This window comes from Odocoileus virginianus, chromosome 21 (genome assembly GCF_023699985.2).
Source record: "Odocoileus virginianus isolate 20LAN1187 ecotype Illinois chromosome 21, Ovbor_1.2, whole genome shotgun sequence".
Taxonomy (NCBI): domain Eukaryota; kingdom Metazoa; phylum Chordata; class Mammalia; order Artiodactyla; family Cervidae; genus Odocoileus; species Odocoileus virginianus.
The window spans coordinates 38,034,722-38,055,727 of NC_069694.1; the positions used below are offsets into that span (position 1 = coordinate 38,034,722).

Sequence of the window (21,006 nt, forward strand, 5' to 3'; positions counted from 1 at the left end):
TCCCTCTAATACATTTCCTTTTTCTTTCCTGACTGCCTGGCTCGCTCTCTTTTTCTCTGCACTTCGCCTTACAATGTGGGCCCTATCAACAGCAAAAACTAAGGGTGACATATAGGATGAGGTGGAAGACAGGTGATAAAGAAAAGCAGGTTTCTCCAATCTATCCCTGGGATCATATGTGCAGAGCAGCCAGACGGGCTGAGGAACAGCCACACAAGCTGTTGCCTCTTCAAGAAGCACCCACTGGGAGAAATAATCAGTCTATGAGAGTTAATAAGCCCTTTTATTATCAAGGAATACAAAGAATCAAGGAGGATCTAGAAGACTATTTAGAGCACCTAGAAAAATATATTAGAGCTTTTAACGGTGTTACTCTGCTTTATGACCTTACTTGGAAGAATGTGATGTATGTCTTGGGATAAACACTAACTCCCGCCTCAAAAACTCGAGTTTTTGGGGAAAGCAGTTGCTTATGGAGATGAATGGCTTGGTAACGAATCAGTAGGGAAGATGGAGGACAAGATAGCCGCCCTCCCCACTGAGAATCAGGCAGTCCCAACTATAGAATGAGATTGGGACTGTAACACAGCTAAAGGAAGATGGGATTGGAGTCATTTTGTCAGATGTGTTTTTGAAGGACTCAGGCAAACACGTGATAAGACTTTGAACTATGCCAAATTGGCAAACAGAAAACAGAACAGGAAGAGAAGGAAGCTCCTGGTAAATTCCTAGATAGACTGAGGGAAGCCCTTTGCAGATTCACTGAGATTGATCCCATAAATGAAGAGGGAAGAGTGACCTTAAATGATAGATTTCTCACTCAATCGGCTCCAGATATCTGCTATAAGCTATTAAAACAGGCATATGGGCCAAATCAGTCTTTAGATAATCTGTTACAACAGGCTCAGTCTATTATGGCAGGGAATATGAGGAAAAGAAAGGCAGAGAATGACAAAAGAGCAGGTGGAAGCCCATGTAATGGCTGTCAGAACCATTCTTAAACAGCCTGAGAAAATTCCCAGAGGGACCGCGGTGAAAAGGGACGGCCTTGCTGTTACTGTGGAAAGGAGGGGCACCTCAAACAGGATTGCCCTCAGGCATCTAAGCCGCCCCCGGCTCCATGTCCGGTCTGCAAGGGACCACACTGGAGTAAAGACTGCCCCCAGAGGCGTAGGTTTCAGGGGTCAGACTCTCAAGACAATCAGGACTGAAGGTGCCTGGGTGTCCCCACACAAGCTCCCATCCTAATTACATCTGAGGAAACCCCGAGTATTGATAACTGTGGGGGGCCAATCCGTCAGTTTCCTTTTGCACACTGGGGCAACTTACTCTGTGCTTACTGAAGCCCCTGGCCCACTTTCTCCCAGTTCTACTTCCATAATGGGACTGTCTGGACGAGCCAAATGTTATTATTTCAGTCTGCAACTGGGACTCTGTGGTATTTTCTGATTGTGCCAGAGTCTCCCTCACTCCTTTTGGGGAGGGATATACTGAGTAAGGTCCATGCCTCTGTTTTCATGAATATGGAGCCCTCCCTTTCTCTCCCTTATTTGAACAAAATGTAAATCCTAGAGTGTTGGCTGATGGAAAAACTGTGGGTTGAGCACAAAACGCTATTCCTGTAGTTGTCAAGCTCAAATACCCGCACTTATTTTCACATAAAAAGCAGTATCCACTGAAACCCGAGGTTAAGGAAGGGTTAAAACCCATCATTGAGAATTTAAAGGAGCTGGGGCTATTAAATCCCCGTAACAATCTGTGCAACACTCCTATTTTGGGTATAAAGAAGTCAAATGATAAATGGAGACTAGTTCAAGATTTACAAACAATAAATGAGGCTGTAGTTCCTTTACACCCCGTGGTGCCTAATCCTTATAGTCTATTGTCTGAAATTCCTGGACAGCCAAATATTTTTTAGTCATTGATTTGAAGTTTGCTTTTTGAGTTAAACCTATATTAAATCATCCTCTACCTATGACTTTAAGACAATTGAGAGTATTTTTTGGAATCATAGGGTACTGCTGCATTTGGATTCTTGGTTATGGGAAACTTGCCCAGCCTTTGTATAAACTTATAACTGAAACTCAACAAGCCCAAACTGACAAACTGGTTTGGTCTCCAGATACTCAAAGGCTTTTAAGGCTCTTCAGACTGTTCTCTTGTAAGCTCCAGCTTTGAGCTTGCCCACAGGGTCAGAAATTAATTTGTTTGTCACTGAAAGGAAAGGTATGGCCTTGGGATTTTTTACAAAACCGCAAAGGCCTCACCAACAGCCTATAGGAGTGTATTCTTAAACTCTAAGTTTAATATTTGGATGACAGACAGTTGCCTTCTTAAATATCAGTCATTGTTGTTAGAAGGACCAATAACTAAGCTTAAAGTTTGTGGAAACTTAAATCCTGCCACTTTCTTTCCTGAGAAGGAAAAATGAAACACCTGATCATGATTATTCCCAATTTCTAACTTTAAACTATGCAGCTCAGGAAGATCTGATGGAAACCCCATTAGACAATCCTGACATGGAAATATTTACAGATGGCAGTTCTTTTGTTCGGGATAGGAAGCATAAAGCAGGTTATGCCATGGTAATGGCTGAACAGGTTTTAGAAGCAAAATCTCTCCCAAGGAACGAGTGCTCAGCTAGCACTTGTTCTGGCTCAATCTGGAGATTGTGGTTCTGGCTCTCGAGTTAAGAAAGGGCAGCGAGTAAATATCTACACTAATTCTAAGTATGCTTATTTGACTTTTCATGCTCATTCTGCAAATTGGAAAGAAAGACAATTTAAAACAGCAACAGGAGAACCTATTAAGCACATTTCAGAGAGATTGAGAGACTTTTAACTGCTATATATTGTCCTAAAGAAGTAGCTGTTATGCATTGCAAAGGGCACAGCAGGGACAGGGGTAAAGTAGCCAAGGGTAATCGGCTGGCTGTCAAGCCAGAAAGGTGGCACTTAATGAAACCCCTTCACTACAGAGGCCTTTGATCTGGACAGGTTCTATGGATAAGGAAAACCACAATATACTGAGGAAGAATTAGAAAGATATGAGAAAAGAGGAGCAAAGGTTACTGATAAAGGATGGTTATAGTCTGAGGATGGACAATCAGTAATTCCTGAAAATGCTCAGTGGAAACGTTTTCCTAAAGCCTTAGAATTAACAAATTATGTAACTCAGCTCTCAGCTTTTCAACAGGCATTAAAGGGACTCTGGGAGATAACTTCTGACCCAGCCTCTGAGTCAAAAAAGCTTCTGTTTGAGCCAGGAACCGAGGTCCTGATAAAAGCATTGGAGTCTGGGGGCCAATCCCTCGAGCCCCTCTGGGAAGGCCCTTACCAGGTTATTCTTTCTTCTCCCACAGCTGTCAAAGTGCCAGGAATTGATTCGTGGGTGCACCACACTTGAGTTAAGAAGTGGCACCCTGACCAGAGCTAAGTGATGTCATTTTATGCCTTTACTTTTTTATGCTCTTACTTTGTACTTTTCAGATGGACCTGATAATCTATGTAAGCCTGCTTCTGCTGACTCCAAAATTCTTGAGTCTGCTCTTTGATCCTCAAGATAATGCCTTCCTGTCCTGGGCTTACTCCCACACTGCATTCCACAATCGGTCTAACTACTGGGTCTGTGGAATGCTCCCCTCTTCATCAGTGGATGACTTCCCATGGTGGGAGTCCTTCCACTTCAGGGAAAGGACTTTCTTCAAATCTGTGACTACCTTCAATAAGAGCAATCGTATGTGATGCCTCACTAATCTGATGACATCTAAGAATCCTAAAATCGACTGGTGCAACACTTTGTACCTTAACTATGGACATAATATCACTTTTTGCTTACTGCTCTGTTTTTGCTCTTTGCTCCCTGCATCTGTACCATGTAGCTGGATTTCTTTCTAGTTGCATGAAGGTTTGTAAGTTACAAATGGTTGCTCAAACTCCTGTTGACTGTGGCAACTTCCTCCAGCTTGGGGCCCTTGGATCAGAGACCCTCAATATGAGGGTTAGGAGACTAACCCTGACAAATTTAGGGACAAGCCCCTTACCAGCTTGGAAGCAGTTATGGAATGAGAATGACTCCCCTTTCCCTAGGCAACATAATTCTCCTAAAAGATAATGAGAGGGTAAAAGGCAGGAAGGCTAGGGGTCTCCAAACGGAGGAAACAGGATGCAAGTGTCAGACGTTTTTTCTCTCTCTCTTAAGTGGCAGGAGGAAGCAAACTACAAGTGTCAGATTTTTTTCCCCTTCTCGATACAAATTTAAAAGGAGCTTTCTCTTAAAATTGTGTGTTGCCATGATGACTCCTGGCTCCACCTGAATTTAACTTTTCTCAAACCTTGAGCTAAACAATGCATTTTTCTTATGGAAACTTTCTCTTAAGCTATGTTAATGAGCTACGTATTCACCCTAGTGTCTGTCTTCAAGTAGGTTCCACGTAAAACTCAGAACCCAATATGTTTTACTCATACAATTGTTCTCCTAATCTATGTTAATGAAACCATATACTTGCTTGGAAACCTGCCTTTCTTCAGGATTCATGGCAATCATTTTATGGCCGGGGATGATTCACCTTGTGCCAATGTTATCTCAAAATACATGTTGTGGGTGAGGGGCCTGGTACCACTCTGAGTTTTGAGACATTTCCTTTCTCTAATTAGCAGCATGCTGCTAAGTCACTGCTAAGTCACTTCAGTCATGCCCAACTCTGTGCGACCCCATAGATGGCAGCCCACCAGGCTCCCCCCGTCTCTGGGATTCTCCAGGCAAGAACACTGGAGTGGGTTGCCATTTCCTTTTCCAATGCATGAAAGTGCAAAATCAAAGTGAAGTTGCTCAGTCGTGTCTGACTCTTAGTGACCCCATGGACTGCAGTCCACCAGGCTCCTCCATCCATGGGATTTTCCAGGCAAGAGTACTGGAGTGGGGCGCCATTGCCTTCTCCTAGCAGCCTGCTAAAAACTATATGATTTCCCGCTAAAGACTAGCAGGGAGGGCGGGGGGATGGGGGGCGCGGGGCAGGGGAACTCTGTCTGCCCCCTTCGGATATCTATGTCAGAAGCTTTCTCTCTTTTATATTTCAATAAAACTTTATTACACAAAAGCTCTGAGTGATCAAGCCTTGTCACTGGCCCCAGGTTGAATTCCTCTCCTCTGGAGGACAAGAATCCCAGTCTTTCATGGCTCAGCAGCAACCTTTCAGAAGTAGCTATTATTCTGAATTTGGCATTTATCATTTTCTTTGCTGTATTCACATGAACCATAAACAATACAGTGTATGGTATTGTTATTTTATATGACTAAATATATGTCATAAACTTGCTTCTTTCCCTTCCCATTATATCTGTGAGATTATTCTGGGTTGAAACATTTAGAGCAAGTTTAGCTATTCTCATTTTTATATGGTAATTCCATTGTGTTACTACACAGTGATTGTTAATCTGTTCTCCTATTGATAGACATTTGCCCTATTTTCAATTTCTTGTTATTACAATGTGGCAGTCATCATAATAGTGCATGTCAATTTGGGTGATTTTGCAATGGTTTCTTATACACACCAAGAATTGGTGGTTACAGAATATGAACATTTTCAACTCCATTTAGGTATGCCAATGTACTGCTCAAAATATTTGTACCAGCTATCTTACTAATAGTTTATAGAGCTTACTTGAGTTTTCCACAAAAATTTGTGCATGGACTCAGACAGAACTTGCATTTTCCACACTGAGGTGCGTAGAGTGGAATTACTTTGTCACCTAGAAAAAAAAGGCCATGTGTTGGGTGATGCCTGAGTTGTTACTTATAAATAGTTTTCAACAGGTAAATTGGTGGAAAACACTATTCTTTATCGTATATATCTTATATTCGCTAGGAAGTATAGGTAGCTACAATATTTTGTTAACCTATGAGATTGCTGTTTCTCCCAAGTACTGAATATGTTATCTTTTGTTTTCTGTTTTTCTCTGCTGGACAGTCAAGCAACACATCTGTATTGATACCATCAGGTGCAGAGTCCTGTCTGACACTCTGTTGTCCTTGCAACACTCTGCATCATGACTATTATTTATTATGTCATGCCTATTTTTTATTACATTTGTAAACAACCTGTAGGGAATAGAACACCTTAATTATAGGAGATGTGGGCAATAGGCTTGATACGGAGAGGAAATTATATATCATCTCCATGTTTCACCATAGTTCACTCAACTTCTACATTTTTCTACTTTTTATTCAATTTGAATTTAACAAAGACTTCTAGCCTCTGATGACTAAAGTTCAATAACGATAATTAACATTTGTTCAACCTTTAGTATGTGTCAGTCACCATTCTAACTGCTTTCATATATTATCTCTTTAGTTCTCAGAACAACTCTCTGAGATGGGTACTACTATTATCCCCATCTTAGAAAATGGAAATCTAAATTGAGTCACAGAAAAGTGACTTAGCTGACTAAGGTTACACAGCCAGTAAGTGGCAGAGCTGTGCCTTAATTGGCTGGACTTCTTTGTAGATTCCAAATTTTGAAGAGCAATTTGCTTCTATAATCTTGTTTGGAATAGAAATGTGATGAGACATTAAAGCCCTCGGCACGTCACAGCTCTCTGGTCTTGGACAAACCGTGTTATAGCTCTTAGACAAATCAGTGTTACAGCTCCATGTTACAGCTCTATTTTATTTAGAAAATAGCAGGAAAATCCATCCTCAAGTCGTGAGGGCATGCCGATCCAAAGACGTGAAAAGAAGAGTGCCCCAGTGAGCGGGAGAGAGAGAGACCCCCAGCTCTTTGGCTCCTCTCTTTAATATGTCTTTTCTTCCCCGCTGGGCCTGCCCTATGTAAGTTGGGCTAGCCAGGAGTGCTATTTGTTCTACCTGAAGTCTTCACTCCTGTCCTCGGACATTCCTTTGTTCTATTTTCACGGGCTTTTCCCTTCCTTGTCTTTTAGCCACCGCCATTTTGGACTCCTATTTCCTATTCTAACTACCTAACAAAGAGATACTAATATACCTCTCAGTTTGGAGCATCCTCATTAAAGGAGGAAAGAATGATAAGGCTCATCCTAGATAAGTGACAATTGCATAGCTCATATTCCAGTATGTGGTGGATCTGTTACACCATGTAAAGTAAATAGTTTTGGCTATTGGCATGCTTTATATATATTTATCTTACAAGTTCCCAAGAAAACATTTCAGCTAACATTGATATATGCATAATATTTCCCACTTAAGCTACCTAAGGGTCTTCATTCTTTATATATTAAAATAGTTCTGTTTTATTTAGAGGAGGTTGCTATAAATTGTCATCTTTGGCCCCATGGAAGCTTCAGTGTAAGCTCACTTTGTAGCTTTGCTTCATAGGACAACTTTTCAGTGCTGGATGTAAATAAAGTGACTGTGTTTTCCAGATTTCATTGACAGTTCTGACTGCAGATATTCTGCCTCATTGCTAGATTGTGAGATTGTGTGTCTTAGTTTTGCTTTGGAAAAGATGGTCCCCTTATTTAAGTAGAGATCAATTATAGCATGCAAAGGCAAGACTGTAGCAGAAATTATCCCTGAAATACCCTGACGTTTCTGTTTAGTTGGAATCAGAAATTAAAATACCTGGTTTGAAGTTGGTCACTCCTGGCCCAACACTTTCCACAATTCCTGCAGCCTCATGGCCAAGGATCACTGGGAAAAACCCCCCTTCAAATTGAGGGTGGAGGATATGGGCATCAGAATGGCACAGGGCAGTGGCAATTATCTGCAAAGCAATCACAGACTTGAGGCCTGCTTCTGTAATCATATCATTAGGGCTATTAGGATAATTTTAGGCCCAATGACACCTTGAAACTTATTAACACTCATTGAGGTCAATAAAAGAACTGCATTTTGAAAAATAAAAGGAACAGTTAAAAGTATATTAGGATATATTCTTTCCTCTTAATGCATCTTTGTTTTCTTCCTGTCACTGTCCCTGAAAAATCACACAAGAGAATTGGCCGTCACTGTCTCTAGGGGAGGAGAAATCAAAGGTAATAATCTGAAGTCTGTTAGAGGGCATGCAGGGAACACAGACTTCCAGGGCTTGTTCAGGTTTCATTGAAACTAAATGAAATACAATTGTGGTAACAAACTTTTATAGTTAAAAGAGCTGTATCAAATAAAGGATTATCTTAATTAATTAGAAAGTATCCCTGCATTATTCTTTAAGATTCTGTTCATGAGGATATCTCATTCATTCTCAGGCAAAAACTCTTATTGTGGTGATCCTGAGGAAAAATATAAGCCAGGTCAACTATAGGGGAAACAGAAAAATTGACCCACCTTGTCACCTATGATCCCTCTCTGCTCAGTCCTGTCTGTCTTTTCTCCCTGCCCTCTCGCATCTGTTCCCTCCTCTGATCACTCAAGACCCTTAGCACTTCAGATCTTTTCTTATTTTGAACCAAACTCTCAGTCTTCCTTTTAAAACAGCTTTCAATAACTGGCAACAGGAAAACAAAAAGAAAACCTACCTAATTCTAATCTAATGTAAATTCCTATGTCTGATTCTTATCATTTATCCCTCCTGGGAATGAATACCTGTTTTTGATGTGAACCTAAAAACGTAATCTCCCACAGTGGGAAACTCCTGAAACTCTCAGTCAAAACCACATAGGTCTGACCTGACCAAAGCCAAGTCAGCATTCTGTGTCTTGTTTATCCTGCCCTGGGAAAGTCCATACCCACCTGGATTCGAACTTCATGATCCTTGGGGGGAGCTACCTCAACCTCTTCAATGCTGAGGGGCTTGTTTCCTTCCCAGGCGATAGCTGCTTTGCATTTAATGATCTGAGAAAGAGGGAGAGAGGGGGAAAGCGGGTGGGGGAAAGAACAAAAGGAAGGAAGAGAGAGAGAGAAAGAAAAATATTGTGAAAAAAAGTGAAAGAACATGTTGATACCATTATTTCATGGCAGAGAGTTTTGGGGTTTGTGGCTGGATGTTATACATAGTTATTGTAAAGACAAGGGACCTTAATTGACAATAGGAAGTCAAAGTCTACATTATAGTCATTGCACTTTTAATTTTTGAGAAGAACAGGTGTATTAAAGTTAAATTTAATGTAAAGGCTTGATTTTTTTCCCTCTCCAGAACAGAGAGGATAAATTTATAGGATTTGGAGAGAGTAGATGACCAATATGTATTTTATGATAGAGTGATTGATTTATCAGCTCTGCATTACCTGAATCCTTATTGCTAGAGCGGATGTGTTTTACAACTTTGCTACTCAAAATGTGAACCTCCTTGACACCAGCAGTTATTAATATCACCTGGAAATTTGCTAGAGCTATAAGCCCTGACCAAAATCCACTGAATCAAAACCAGCTTTTGAACAAGATCCCCATGTGATTCATATGCACAAAAAAGTTTGAGAAATGAGGATTACATAATTATTAAACTTATCAGTGGAATACACATTAAAGATTTTGTCCCTTTGAAAAAATATGGATAAAAATATATGAAAAGAAATTAAACATTAAAGATTCTATAATCTATAATTTTAGCCTCTTAAAATATTATTTTAAATTTTAAATAGAAGTAATATTGAAGGAAAGTAGAAAGAAATAAACTTATACTTCATTCTAATGCTACTATATTTACTTTTGGTGATATTCCTAGTCTTTGTTCACATTAACATGTATTTTTGATACTTGTTATGCAATTTGAACTGTATTTTAAATATCATTAGTCTTATTATAAATGAAACATAGAAATGCAAATAAGAAAAAAAGAAACAAAACATCTGCAATTTTGTTTTCTACTTTATGATTTTGAAGTAGATCCTTTGAGCTTTTTCACTTGGGACAAACTTGTATGTAATATTTTATAATCTCCTTTTTTCTACTTATTAATATACAATGAATATTTTCCATATTCTTTCCTAACATTTTAACAAATACAAATTTTATGATTATGGCACAGTTACTGAAATCTCTCTTTTTTGGGCCACTATAAATAGTATTTAATTGAACACCCTTGTAGTAAGTATTTTGGCAAATTCAATTATTTTCTAGAGTAAATTCCTAGCATGGAGGTCACTCATATCCTTTTGATCATCTTTATTTTTTTTCTTTAGATTTGTTGAAATATGATTGATATACAGCCCTGTGTAAGTTCAAGGGGTATATAGGATAGTGATCTGACATACATATATGATGAAATGATTACTAGAGTGGGATTAGTGAACATCCATCATCTCATATAGACATACAATTAAAGAAAGAAAAAATTTTTTTCCTGTGATAACTCTTAGGATTTACTTTCTTAACAACTTTTAAGTATAACATACAGCAGTGTTGATTATATTTACCATATTGTACGTTATATCTCTACTACTTATTTGTCTTATAACTGGAGGTTTGGAAGTTTGTACCTTTGACTACATGCAATTCTTCCTCTCCATCCCCCACCCCCCAGCCCCCGCCCTGCTTCTGGTAACCACAAATCCGACCTCTTTTTCTATTTGTTTTTGAAGTATCATTGGTCTCTGCTTTTTTAATATGCTGTCTAGATTGGTCATAGCTTTTCTTCCAAGGAGCAAACATCTTTTAATTTCTTGGCTGCAGTCACCATCTGCAGTAATTTTGGAGCCCAAGAAAATAAAGTCTCTCACTGTTTCCATTGTTTCCCCATCTATTTGCCATGAAATGATGGGATTGGATGCCATGATCTTAGTTTTCTTTTATGTGTGTGTGTGTAATAAAGTTTATTAAAGTATAAAGGAGATAGAGAAAGCTTCTGACATAGGCATCAGAAGGGGGCAGAAAGAGTACCCCGATCTTAGTTTTCTGAATGTTGAGTTTTAAAATCATTGGAAGGACTAATGCTGAAGCTGAAACTGCAATACTTTGGCCACCTGATGCAAAGAACTGACTCACTGGAAAAGACCCTGATGCTGGGAAAGATTGAAGGTGGGAAGAGAAGGAGACGGCAGAGGTTGAGATGGTTTGATGGCATTACCAACTCGATGGACATGAGTTTGAGTAAGCTCTGGGAGCTGGTGATGGACAGGGAAGCCTGGTGTGCTTCCATCCATGGGGTTGCAAATAGTTGGACATGACTGAGAAACAGAACTGAACTGAATGTTCATTTTGTGTGTGTGTGTGTTCGTGTGTATATACCACATCTTCTTTATCCATACGTCTCCTGATGGGAACTTAGCTTCTTTTTCTGGCTGGCCATGTGGCATGCAGAATCTTAGTTCCCTGACGAGGAATCGAACCCGTGCCCCCTGCAGTGGAAGTGCAGAGTCCTAACCACTGGACCTCCAGGGAATTCCCTGGGACTTAGCTTTTGATCAGCTTTAAATTGATGCTTTCTGAGAGCAATACCCAAAGAAACTTCTTTTAGCATATGTATAAACAGACACACACACACACACACACACACACACACACAAAATCCCAAAAGAATTGATCAAAGAAATGGTATATTTGCTTACTTTTCCCTTGGTGCCCATTTTCTTTGGGAAACTTGGAAGTTTCTCTCTGATTTAAGAAGCTCTTCTACTTCTATCCAGGGTGCTCCATGTCCTGTAATGAATTGACTTTGAATAAATACCATTTCAGCTCTTGTGTTCTCCAATCATTTTCTCTCCTTTTTGTTTGCTGTGATCTGAAACTTTGCCCGTCTCTTCACGTCATCATTTGTGCTATCTTGTTTCAGCTGCAAACCCTCATTTCTTCCAAATGTTGTTGGGGGATTTTTGTTTACTCGTTTTTTTCTTCCTTTATTGCAAAATATCGGAGAAGGCAATGGCAACCTACTCCAGTACTCTTGCCTGGAAAATCCCATGGATGGAGGAGCCTGGTAGGCTGCAGTCCATGGGGTCACTAAGAGTCAGACACGACTGAGCGACTTCACTTTCATTTTTCACTTTCATGCATTGGAGAAGGAAATGGCAACCCACTCCAGTGTTCTTGCCTGGAGAATCCCAGGCACGGGGGAGCCTGGTGGGCTGCTGTCTATGGGGTCGCACAGAGTCGGAAACGACTGAAGCGACTTAGCAGCAGCAGCAGCAGCAGCAGCAGTATTGCAAAATATAAGATAACATAGAAAAGGTCATTAAACTTATTGGATAAGTCAACAAATAATTATAAAGGTCATTAAAGCTATTAGATAAGTTATCAAATAATTATAAAATTAATAAACATCTCCAGTGCCTCAGAATCCCTCCTATATCCATCCTTCTCTTTCACAATCCTAGTGATAATTTCCTTGCATTTCTTTTATGATTTATGCTTCTCTATACAATATAGTTTAGTTTTACAGATTAGAAGTTATATGGATAGAGTCATAGGGCATGTGTTCTTTCATGGCTTTTTCCCTTCTCAACTATTTTTATGAGATTTAGCCATATTGCCTGTAGCTATACTTTATTTTAATAACTGTAGAGTATTCCATTATATGAATTGACCACAAATTTTTTCATCCATTTTCTGTTTTATAGTGAATAAGGATTGCTTAAAAATTCCTCTCATGTGTACCCTATTAAGGCAAAGCCAATTGTTAAAATATTGAAATATTTTTGATCCTTTTGGTAAAAAGCCATAGTATTCTACTATCTCCTCCAGAGAGATAGAATTATCTTTATATTAGTTAAATATCTTTATATTAGTTAAAACTTTAATATTTTATTATTGACTAAGTCTTTCTGTTACAATTTTTAGAAGTATGATTTATACTCTTTGTTTCTACTTCCTCACTACTCATGGTTTCACTTCTCTACTTGTCTGGTTTCCATCTCTATATTTTAATTGAAAATTCTTCGGAAAATTCTAAGTGGCCTCATTTTTTAAAAAGTTACCTTTAAAAATTTCTTTCTAGTGTTTGATTTTTCTAGCGTTTCTTATTTTATTTTTATGACTTCTTTCCCTTTAATCCAAACTTTTGCCAGGAGTTTCTGTTTGCTCCTAGATGTTTCTTTCTATCTTTTTTTTTTTTTTTAAGATGTTTCTATCTTAATAGTGTTCACAAAATAATTTCATCTTCTTTCTTGACTCCAGGCTCCTTTCTCTAGCTTGCCTGTTTTGACACTAGCGTCTCCATTCTTTTTTTATTGTTCTGAAACCCCGCTTGACCTTGCTTTCTGCATTGTTTACAAGCTTTGTGTATTCTACCTCTCGTGTGCCTTTCATTTCCTTCTTTCTGTTTTTATTATTACACTGTAGATAAGACAGATAAGAGTAATCTTACTTATTGCTTATGTCATCACAATAGACTTTTTTAAAATACTGATTTCCCTATGCAGAGCTCCCTCTGACAGTCTGTGTTTCAAAATGTTGTTAGATGAGTATTCTCAACAATTTTTATTATATCATTCTCTTAGTCTAAACAGAGTAGGCAATGGAAACCCACTCCAGTACTCTTGCCTGGAAAATCCCATGGACGGAGGAGCCTGGTAGGCTGCAGTCCATGGGGTCCCTACGAGTCGGACATGACTGAACGACTTCACTTTCACTTTTCACTTTCATGCATTGGAGAAGGAAATGGCAACCCACTCCAGGGTTCTTGCCTGGAGAATCCCAGGGATGGGGGAGCCTGGTGGGCTGCCGTCTATGGGGTCGCACAGAGTCAGACATGACTGAAGCAACTTACAGCAGCTTGGTCTAAAACCATCAAGAACTCTCTAAGCCCTGCTGAATTTTCATTCTGGCATTCAAGACCATTTATCTACAACCCAGTCTGTGTTTCAAAACTAATCTGGGTTTCCTACAATGCACTGTGTGCATGCCTTCCTGCCTCCATGATTTTATTTAAACTGGTTCCCCTGATTAGAACACCTACTGCTGCCAGTTCTACCTACTAAACGAACATATTCTTTTTTTTTTTTTTTTTTTTAAGATTTATTTACTTTTGCTCGTACTGGGTCTTCCTTGCTGTGTGCCAGCTCTCTCTAGTTGCGGTGGAGTGGGGGAGCTACTCCTTAGTTGCAGTGTGCATGCTTCTCATTGTGGTGGCTTCTCTTGTGAACCACGTGCTCTAGGGCACCTGGGCTCACTAGTTGTGGCACACGCCCTTAGCTGCCCTGCGGCATGTGGGGCAAGTGGGGCATGATCCCTTTCCAGACCAGGGATCATTGAACCAGAGTCCCCTGCATTGGTAGGTGCATTCTTAACCTCTGGACCACCAGGGAAGCCCTGAACTTTATTCAGGACCTTAAGAACATATTCTTTTTTTTTTTTTTCCATTTATTTTTATTAGTTGGAGGCTAATTACTTTACATTGCAGTGGTTTTTGTCATACATTGAAATGAATTAGCCAAGGAACATATTCTTAAGGTTCATTTTCTGATACCTATCTTGCCATTTCTAGCTCTTCTATTCAGGATGATCTTTTTCCTCTTTGAATCCCTACAGCATTCATTGTGTTCCCATCCCCTTGGCACTCACAAATAGATAGCTACATGAAGCAAAACTTCTCTGTCTCCAGCCTCCAGTGTCCTTAACTATAATGATTGTATGTACTTACATTTTACACCCTTCAGAGAGTACTTCAGAGTCCTGAAAGATACTCGGTACTTAATAAATGCTGGGCAAATTGAGTATTTACCTTGGAAACCCAATATGCTTTAACATATTTTCTGAATGTTAGGTATTTACCTTCTTTCTGCCTTTCTTTTTGTGCTGCACTTTGATGAGCTTCTTTGAAGATGGGGACTGTTTCTTATATTCTTTCATAAAGAACCTGCTAAGAAGTGTTTTGGGTGGAAACTAAATAAGAGATTTCAAAATTTTAGAACCCTGGGATTTTGAATGTGAAGGTGTCTTCCAATGCTAAAATTAATATTGTAGATTCTTTCCATGAGGATGACTTTACCTTTTCTAACAGTTGATTTTCAGACTTACAGTCATTCTCAAAATTTCCAATGTTATATATGTTTAAATATGTATAATTATATGTAATTATATATATTTAAATATATTTATATAAATATATATATAATTATATATATAATCACTCACCCACTGAATTAGTATATATACATTATTTTAATAGTAATTCATTAATCTCAGTATAAATACCCAAACAACATATTTGGGATCCATGATGCTTCAAACTGAATTTGCTGTGTTTCTGCACAAACTAGCTCTTGCTTTTTACTGCATGTTTCCTCTATTTCCTATATCTAATTATGCTTCTTTGATTTTAGCTTTTTTCTTACAAGTTAAAATCTCTGATACCAGTTCAGTTCAGTTGCTCAGTCATGTCCGACTCTTTGCGACCCCATGGACCGCAGCACGTAAGGCCTCCCTGTCCATCAGCAACTCCTGGAGTTTATCCAAACTCATGTCCATTGAATTGGTGATGATATCCAACCATCTCATCCTCTGTGGTCCCCTTCTCCTCCTGCCTGCAATCTTTCCCAGCATCAGGGTCTTTTCAAATGAGTCAGCTCTTCATATCAGGTGGCCAAAGTATTGGAGTTTCAGCTTCAGCATCAGTCCTTCCAATGAACACTCAGGACTGATCTCCTTTAGGATGGACTGGTTGGATCTCCTTGCAGTCCAAGCAACCCTCAAGAGTCTTCTCCAACACCACAGTTCAAAAGCATCAATTATTCTGCGCTCAGCTTTCTTTATAGTCCAACTCCCACATCCATATATGACTATTGGAAAAACCATAGCCTTGACCAGACAGACCTTTGTTGGCAACATAATGTCTCTGTTTTTTAATATGCTGTCTAGGTTGGTTATATCTTCCCTTCCAAGCAGTAAGTGTCTTTTAATTTCATGGCTGCAGTCACCATCTGCAGTGATTTTGGAGCTCCCCAAAATAAAATCAGCCACTGTTTCCACTGTTTCCCCATCTATTTCTCATGAAATGATGGGACCAGATGCCATGATCTTAGTTTTCTGAATGTTGAGCTTTAAGCCAACTTTTTCACTCTCCTCTTTCACTTTCATCAGGAGGCTCTTTAGTTCCTCTTCACTTTCTGCCATAAGTTTGGTGTCTTCTGCATATCTGAGGTTATTGATATTTCTCCCAGCAATCTTGATTCCAGCTTGTGATTCTTCCAGCTCAGCATTTCTCATGATGTACTCTGCATAGAAGTTAAATAAGCAGGGTGACAATATACCACCTTGACATATTCCTTTTCCTATTTGGAACCAGTCTGCTTTTCCATGTCCAGTTCTAACTGTTGCTTCTTGACCTGTGTATAGTTTTCTCAAGAGGCAGGTCAGGTGGTCTGGTATTCCCATCACTTTCACAATTTTCCACAGTTTATTGTGATCCACACAAAGGCTTTGGCCTAGTCAATAAAGCAGAAATAGATGTTTTTCTGGAACTCTCTTGCTTTTTTGATGATCCAGCGGATGTTGGCAATTTGATCTCTGGTTCCTCTGCTCTTTCTAAAACCAGCTTGAATTCTGGAAGTTCATGGCTCACGTATTGTTGAAGCCTGGCTTGGAGAATTTTGAGCATTACTTTGCTAGCGTGTGAGATGAGTGCAATTGTGCATTTTGAACATTATTTAGCATTGCCTTTCTTTGGGATTGGAATGAAAACTGACCTTTTCCAATCCTGTGGCCACTGCTGAGTTTTCCAAATTTTTTGGCATACTGAGTGCAGCACTTTTACAGCATCATCTTTTAGGATTTGAAATAGGTCAACTGGAATTTCATCACCTCCACTAGGTTTGTTCATAGTGATGCTTCCTAAGGCCCACTTGACTCACATTCCAGGATGTCTGGCTCTAGGTGAGTGATCACACCATCATGATTATCTGGGTTGTAAAGATCTTTTTTGTACAGTTCTTCTGTGTATTCTTACCACTTCTTCTTAATATCTTCTGCTTCATTTAGGTCCATACCATTTCTGTCCTTTATCTAGCCCATCTTTGCATGAAATGTTCCCTTGGTATCTCTAATTTTCTTGAAGAGATCTCTAGTCTTTCTCATTCTGTTGTTTTCCTCTATTTCTTTGCATTGATCACTGAGGAAGGCTTTCTTATCCCTCCTTGCTATTCTTTGGAATTCTGCATTCAAATGGGTATATCTTTCCTTTTCTCCTCTGCTTTTTGCTTCTTTCCTCAGTTACTACTTGCAATTGCTGGGATATCATAGTTTAATTGGTAGTATTTTTCTTTCTTGCTGCTGCTGCTGCTAAGTTGCTTCAATAGTGATGTATCTTAAAATCGATGGTGCCTTAGTTCTGATGAACTATGTTAGTTGTAAAAACATGTAGATTGTTGGTAGACTGGTTTGACATATACACACTACTATGTACAAATAGATAACTAATGAGAACCTACTGTATAGCACAGGGAACTCTGCTCAATGCTCTGTGTGACCTAAATGGGAAGAAAATCCAAAAAAGAATGTGTATGTGTGTGTGTATCTGATTCATTTTGCTGCACAGCAGAAACTAACATTGTGAAACTACTGTACTCCAATAAAAATTAGTTAATAAAAAATTTGCTTCCAATCCAACAACTAGTTCTTTCAGATATCACCAATATCATACACTGTGACAGAATGTGCATGACAGATGGAAGCATGCCTTTCATTATTAAACTGAGAAGTGAGTATGCTGTGTACTTGAAAATGTCTGTAGAAAAATTAAAATTATGCTTCTATATCTCAGTAGAGTTCAAATTATGAAATTCATATTGTGCTTCATGGCAGCTTTCCTGTCAACATGTTAATTTCAAAAAATTATTGGGTGTGCTTAATATCAGCTTCTGACTTCTAATAAAGAAAGCCTAAATGTTAAAAAAAAAATGTAGACTGTAATTTCTTAACATTTCCCTCATTTGTCTTTCTAGTCACATGACTACCATTGTCATCTATTTCTTCAGTGTTTCTTCTTTGTTTTTAAAAAATGAGATAAATTTATTTAGCATAAAACTCACCATTTTGACCATTTTAAAGTATACAGTTTAGTGACTGTTAAATATATTTACAACATTATGCAGCCATCATGAATACTAATTCCATAATATCTTCATCACCCCCAAAAGAAATCCCATGCTTAGTAGTTTATCCCTTTGCGTATCCTTATGGCAACCACTAACCCACTTTCTGTCTTTTTTGATTTGCCTGTCCTGGAAACTTTATTTAAATGGAATCTTACAGTGTATGGCCTTTTGCATTTTCATTTATCACAATGTTTTCAAATTTCATTCATATTATAACATGCATCAGTATGTCCTTCCTTTTTATTGCCAAGTAATATTATATTATATGGATCTACCACTATTTATTTATATTTTTTTCAATTGATGAATATATTTTTTCACTTCTTGGCTGTTATAAATAAATATTTTGCTAAAATATTCATGTGCAAGTTTTTGCATGTAGAAAACATATATTTTCAATGTTTTGAGTATATAGCTGGGAATGAAATTGCTAAGTTAACTCTGTGTGTAACTTTTGAGCAATTGCCAAAGTTTCCATCATGGTTGCGCCTTTAACTTTTCCACTAGCAATGTATGAGCCTTCCAGTTTCTCTACTCTTCATCAGCACTTGCTATTTTCCCTTTTTTTTCTTTCATTGTAGCCATCCTAGCAGGTGTGAAATAGAATTCCTCACTGTTTCTTTTTTTTTTTCTTTTTTTATTAGTTGGAGGCTAATTACTTTACATCATTGCAGTGGTTTTTGTCATACATTGAAATGAATTAGCCATGGATTTACATGTATTCCCCATCCCGGTCCCCCCTCCCACCTCCCTCTCCACCCGATCCCTCTGGGTCTTCCCAGTGCACCAAGTGCTATTTCTCTCACAACTTCATTGACCTCCTGGTCTCTTCCTTCTTAAGAATAGATTTCCAAAGGGACATTAAAATAATTTAATTCCTATTCAAAAATCTAAATGGTTGCATAAGAGATCTGTCAAATTAGATATGAATTTGCTATCCTGGAACTGAAGGATTTTTAATCTACTAATATGTATGGAGCTACACTTTGGTTGCTAGTGCATTAGTTTTCAACAAAGCTGAAAAATTCAGCTGTCAGCTGACTATTTCTTATTCTGTCCTTTTACTGGCCTTTGTTAATTTTGTTTCCTGTACTTGCACTTCTGAGGTGAAATTACTACTTTTCCTTCAAGGCTTATCTCAGAAATTATCTACCAAATGAAACCTTTCCTGATCCTTCCATTCTTTTCCTTCTTTTGAACATCCAGAGTAATTGGTATGTTTTTTACATCATCTATCTTATTCTGCCTTATAATCTGAAACACTGAGTTCTTTCCTTGACCTTCCTCCTTAGTACAAAGACTTACTCATCTTGTAAGTGCCTTACACATATAGAATATTTAATAATGATCAACTAATTTGAAATTGTTCAATGGTTTAACAGATATTTAGATGAACTTTTTGAGGTACAGCATGCTGTGTGGTACTGAAATGGAGCAGGACCCTATGCTCCTTCTTCCTCATGTCCTCTGCCTACCTTTTGTCTGTGGAAAAACTTTAGCCAAAGGATAAATTTAATCAGAAGTGAGAAAAAGCAGAAGCAAAGAAAAACAATCTGACAAGACTAATCATGAAAATTTTGCACCTTGTTTTATGTCCTTGGATATGTTCCAGTGTCGCTTGGTTTATAGTCTATGGGAACTTGGATAGAATTTTTACCCTGCTGTTGTGTGAAAATTGTATAAATCTTTAATTATGTTGTATTGGTTCATGGCACTTTTCAGTTATATACTATCCTTCTACTTTTCTGTCTATTCATCCTATTAATTTTTGAGAGTTTGATACTGAAATGCCAACTAAAAATCTTAATTAAAAAAAAAAGGGAGGGGGAACAAGATGTTGGAGGAGTAGCTGGACGTGGAGTACATCTCTCTTCACAGATACATCAGAAGTACACCTTCAGACACAGAAGTGTATGCAGAATACCAGCTAAGAGCAGAAAGGAGTACCTGACCAGCGGACAAGAATATATAGAACCATGCAAAACTCAGTAGGACGAAGGACTGCTACGGAGAAAGACTGGCCAAAGAGGCCTTCTGATCGCCAGCTACAAGAGGCTCAAAAAAAGACTCTGATAGGGACATAACTCCTGCAGCTGAGGCAGTCCATGTCCCTGCACACTAGATGCCACCAGGGTCTCCTCAAGCCAAGCAGCTGTGCCACCCTCACGCTCAATTCTCACTGGGGCAGAGCTGCACAGGCAAAAAAGTCTTGCATCTATGTGCACAGGGTCGCTCCAGTCATGTTGGACTCTTTGTGACCCTGTAGACTGTGGCCTGGCAGGCTTCTCTGTCAGGGAGAGGGTATCTCCAGGTAAGAATGCTGGAGTGTATTGGCTAATACTGGTTGCCATACCCTTCTAGAACACTATATTTCCTGTTGCCCTAGCTGCCAACTCCCCTGAGTACCCGGTGCTGCCAGAACCCCTGCGACCCAAGCAGCTGCACCACCTCCACTCCTGGCCCTCACAGGGCAAACCCAAGTCCTCCAGGGCAGCCTGAGGAGCAAACCCCATGACCCACATGTAGAGGTGGAAATAAAAACAGTTGGAAACCAGGGGCAGTGTGGCTAAGGAAGAAGGCCCAAAACCTTCCCACCAGCTGTACAAGCTGCAGATTAAATCCACATGATCAACTAGGCAGACTCTGTGCCTATGGAATATGTAAAAGGGCCATTGAGAGCTCCCACAATTGAAAATGCACTAGTTCTGATAGCTGTGGACATTGGAGGCAAGAACACACAGGAGTAGGACCAGATTAGACTCTGAGCTGCCCCCACAGCAGGTCCAGAGATCAGCACAGTGTTGGTGGGCATCCTAGGGAGGTGAGGTGGACTGTGACTCCCAGCGAGGGAAAGGACTCTGACAGCACTGGCTTAAAAAAACACTTATTATTCTTATGTTTTGACTTGTTCTGCAGATTCTTTTGGATTTTTTTCTTTTTTCTTTTCCTTTTTTTCCTCCCTTCTGTTGTAGTTGTCGATTTTATTGGCTATATGGAATCCAATTAAGCTTCTGAGCTTTTTTTTTTTTCTCAGTCACATTTTTTATTGTTGTTATAAACCTCTGC

General features: G+C 39.1%; 1 protein-coding gene across 3 annotated transcripts in view; it reads right to left on the reverse strand.

Annotated features, from left to right (window-relative positions):
* Positions 1-11,597, reverse strand: part of ADH4 (alcohol dehydrogenase 4 (class II), pi polypeptide) — a 36,033-nt gene extending 24,436 nt beyond the window's left edge. For 2 of the 3 annotated variants that reach the window (XM_020901640.2, XM_020901639.2), the window contains exons 1-4: positions 11,461-11,569; positions 8,708-8,809; positions 7,598-7,739; positions 5,663-5,750 (exon numbers count right to left, since the gene is read on the reverse strand). In XM_020901640.2, coding sequence (XP_020757299.2) covers positions 5,663-5,750; positions 7,598-7,739; positions 8,708-8,809; positions 11,461-11,478 — 350 coding nt within the window. In that variant the 5' untranslated portion in view covers positions 11,479-11,569. Of the gene's footprint in view, positions 1-5,662; positions 5,751-7,597; positions 7,740-8,707; positions 8,810-11,460 lie in introns of all 3 variants that reach the window. The other variant, XM_020901642.2, reaches the window with a different exon arrangement.
* Between the last annotated feature and the right edge of the window lie 9,409 nt (positions 11,598-21,006).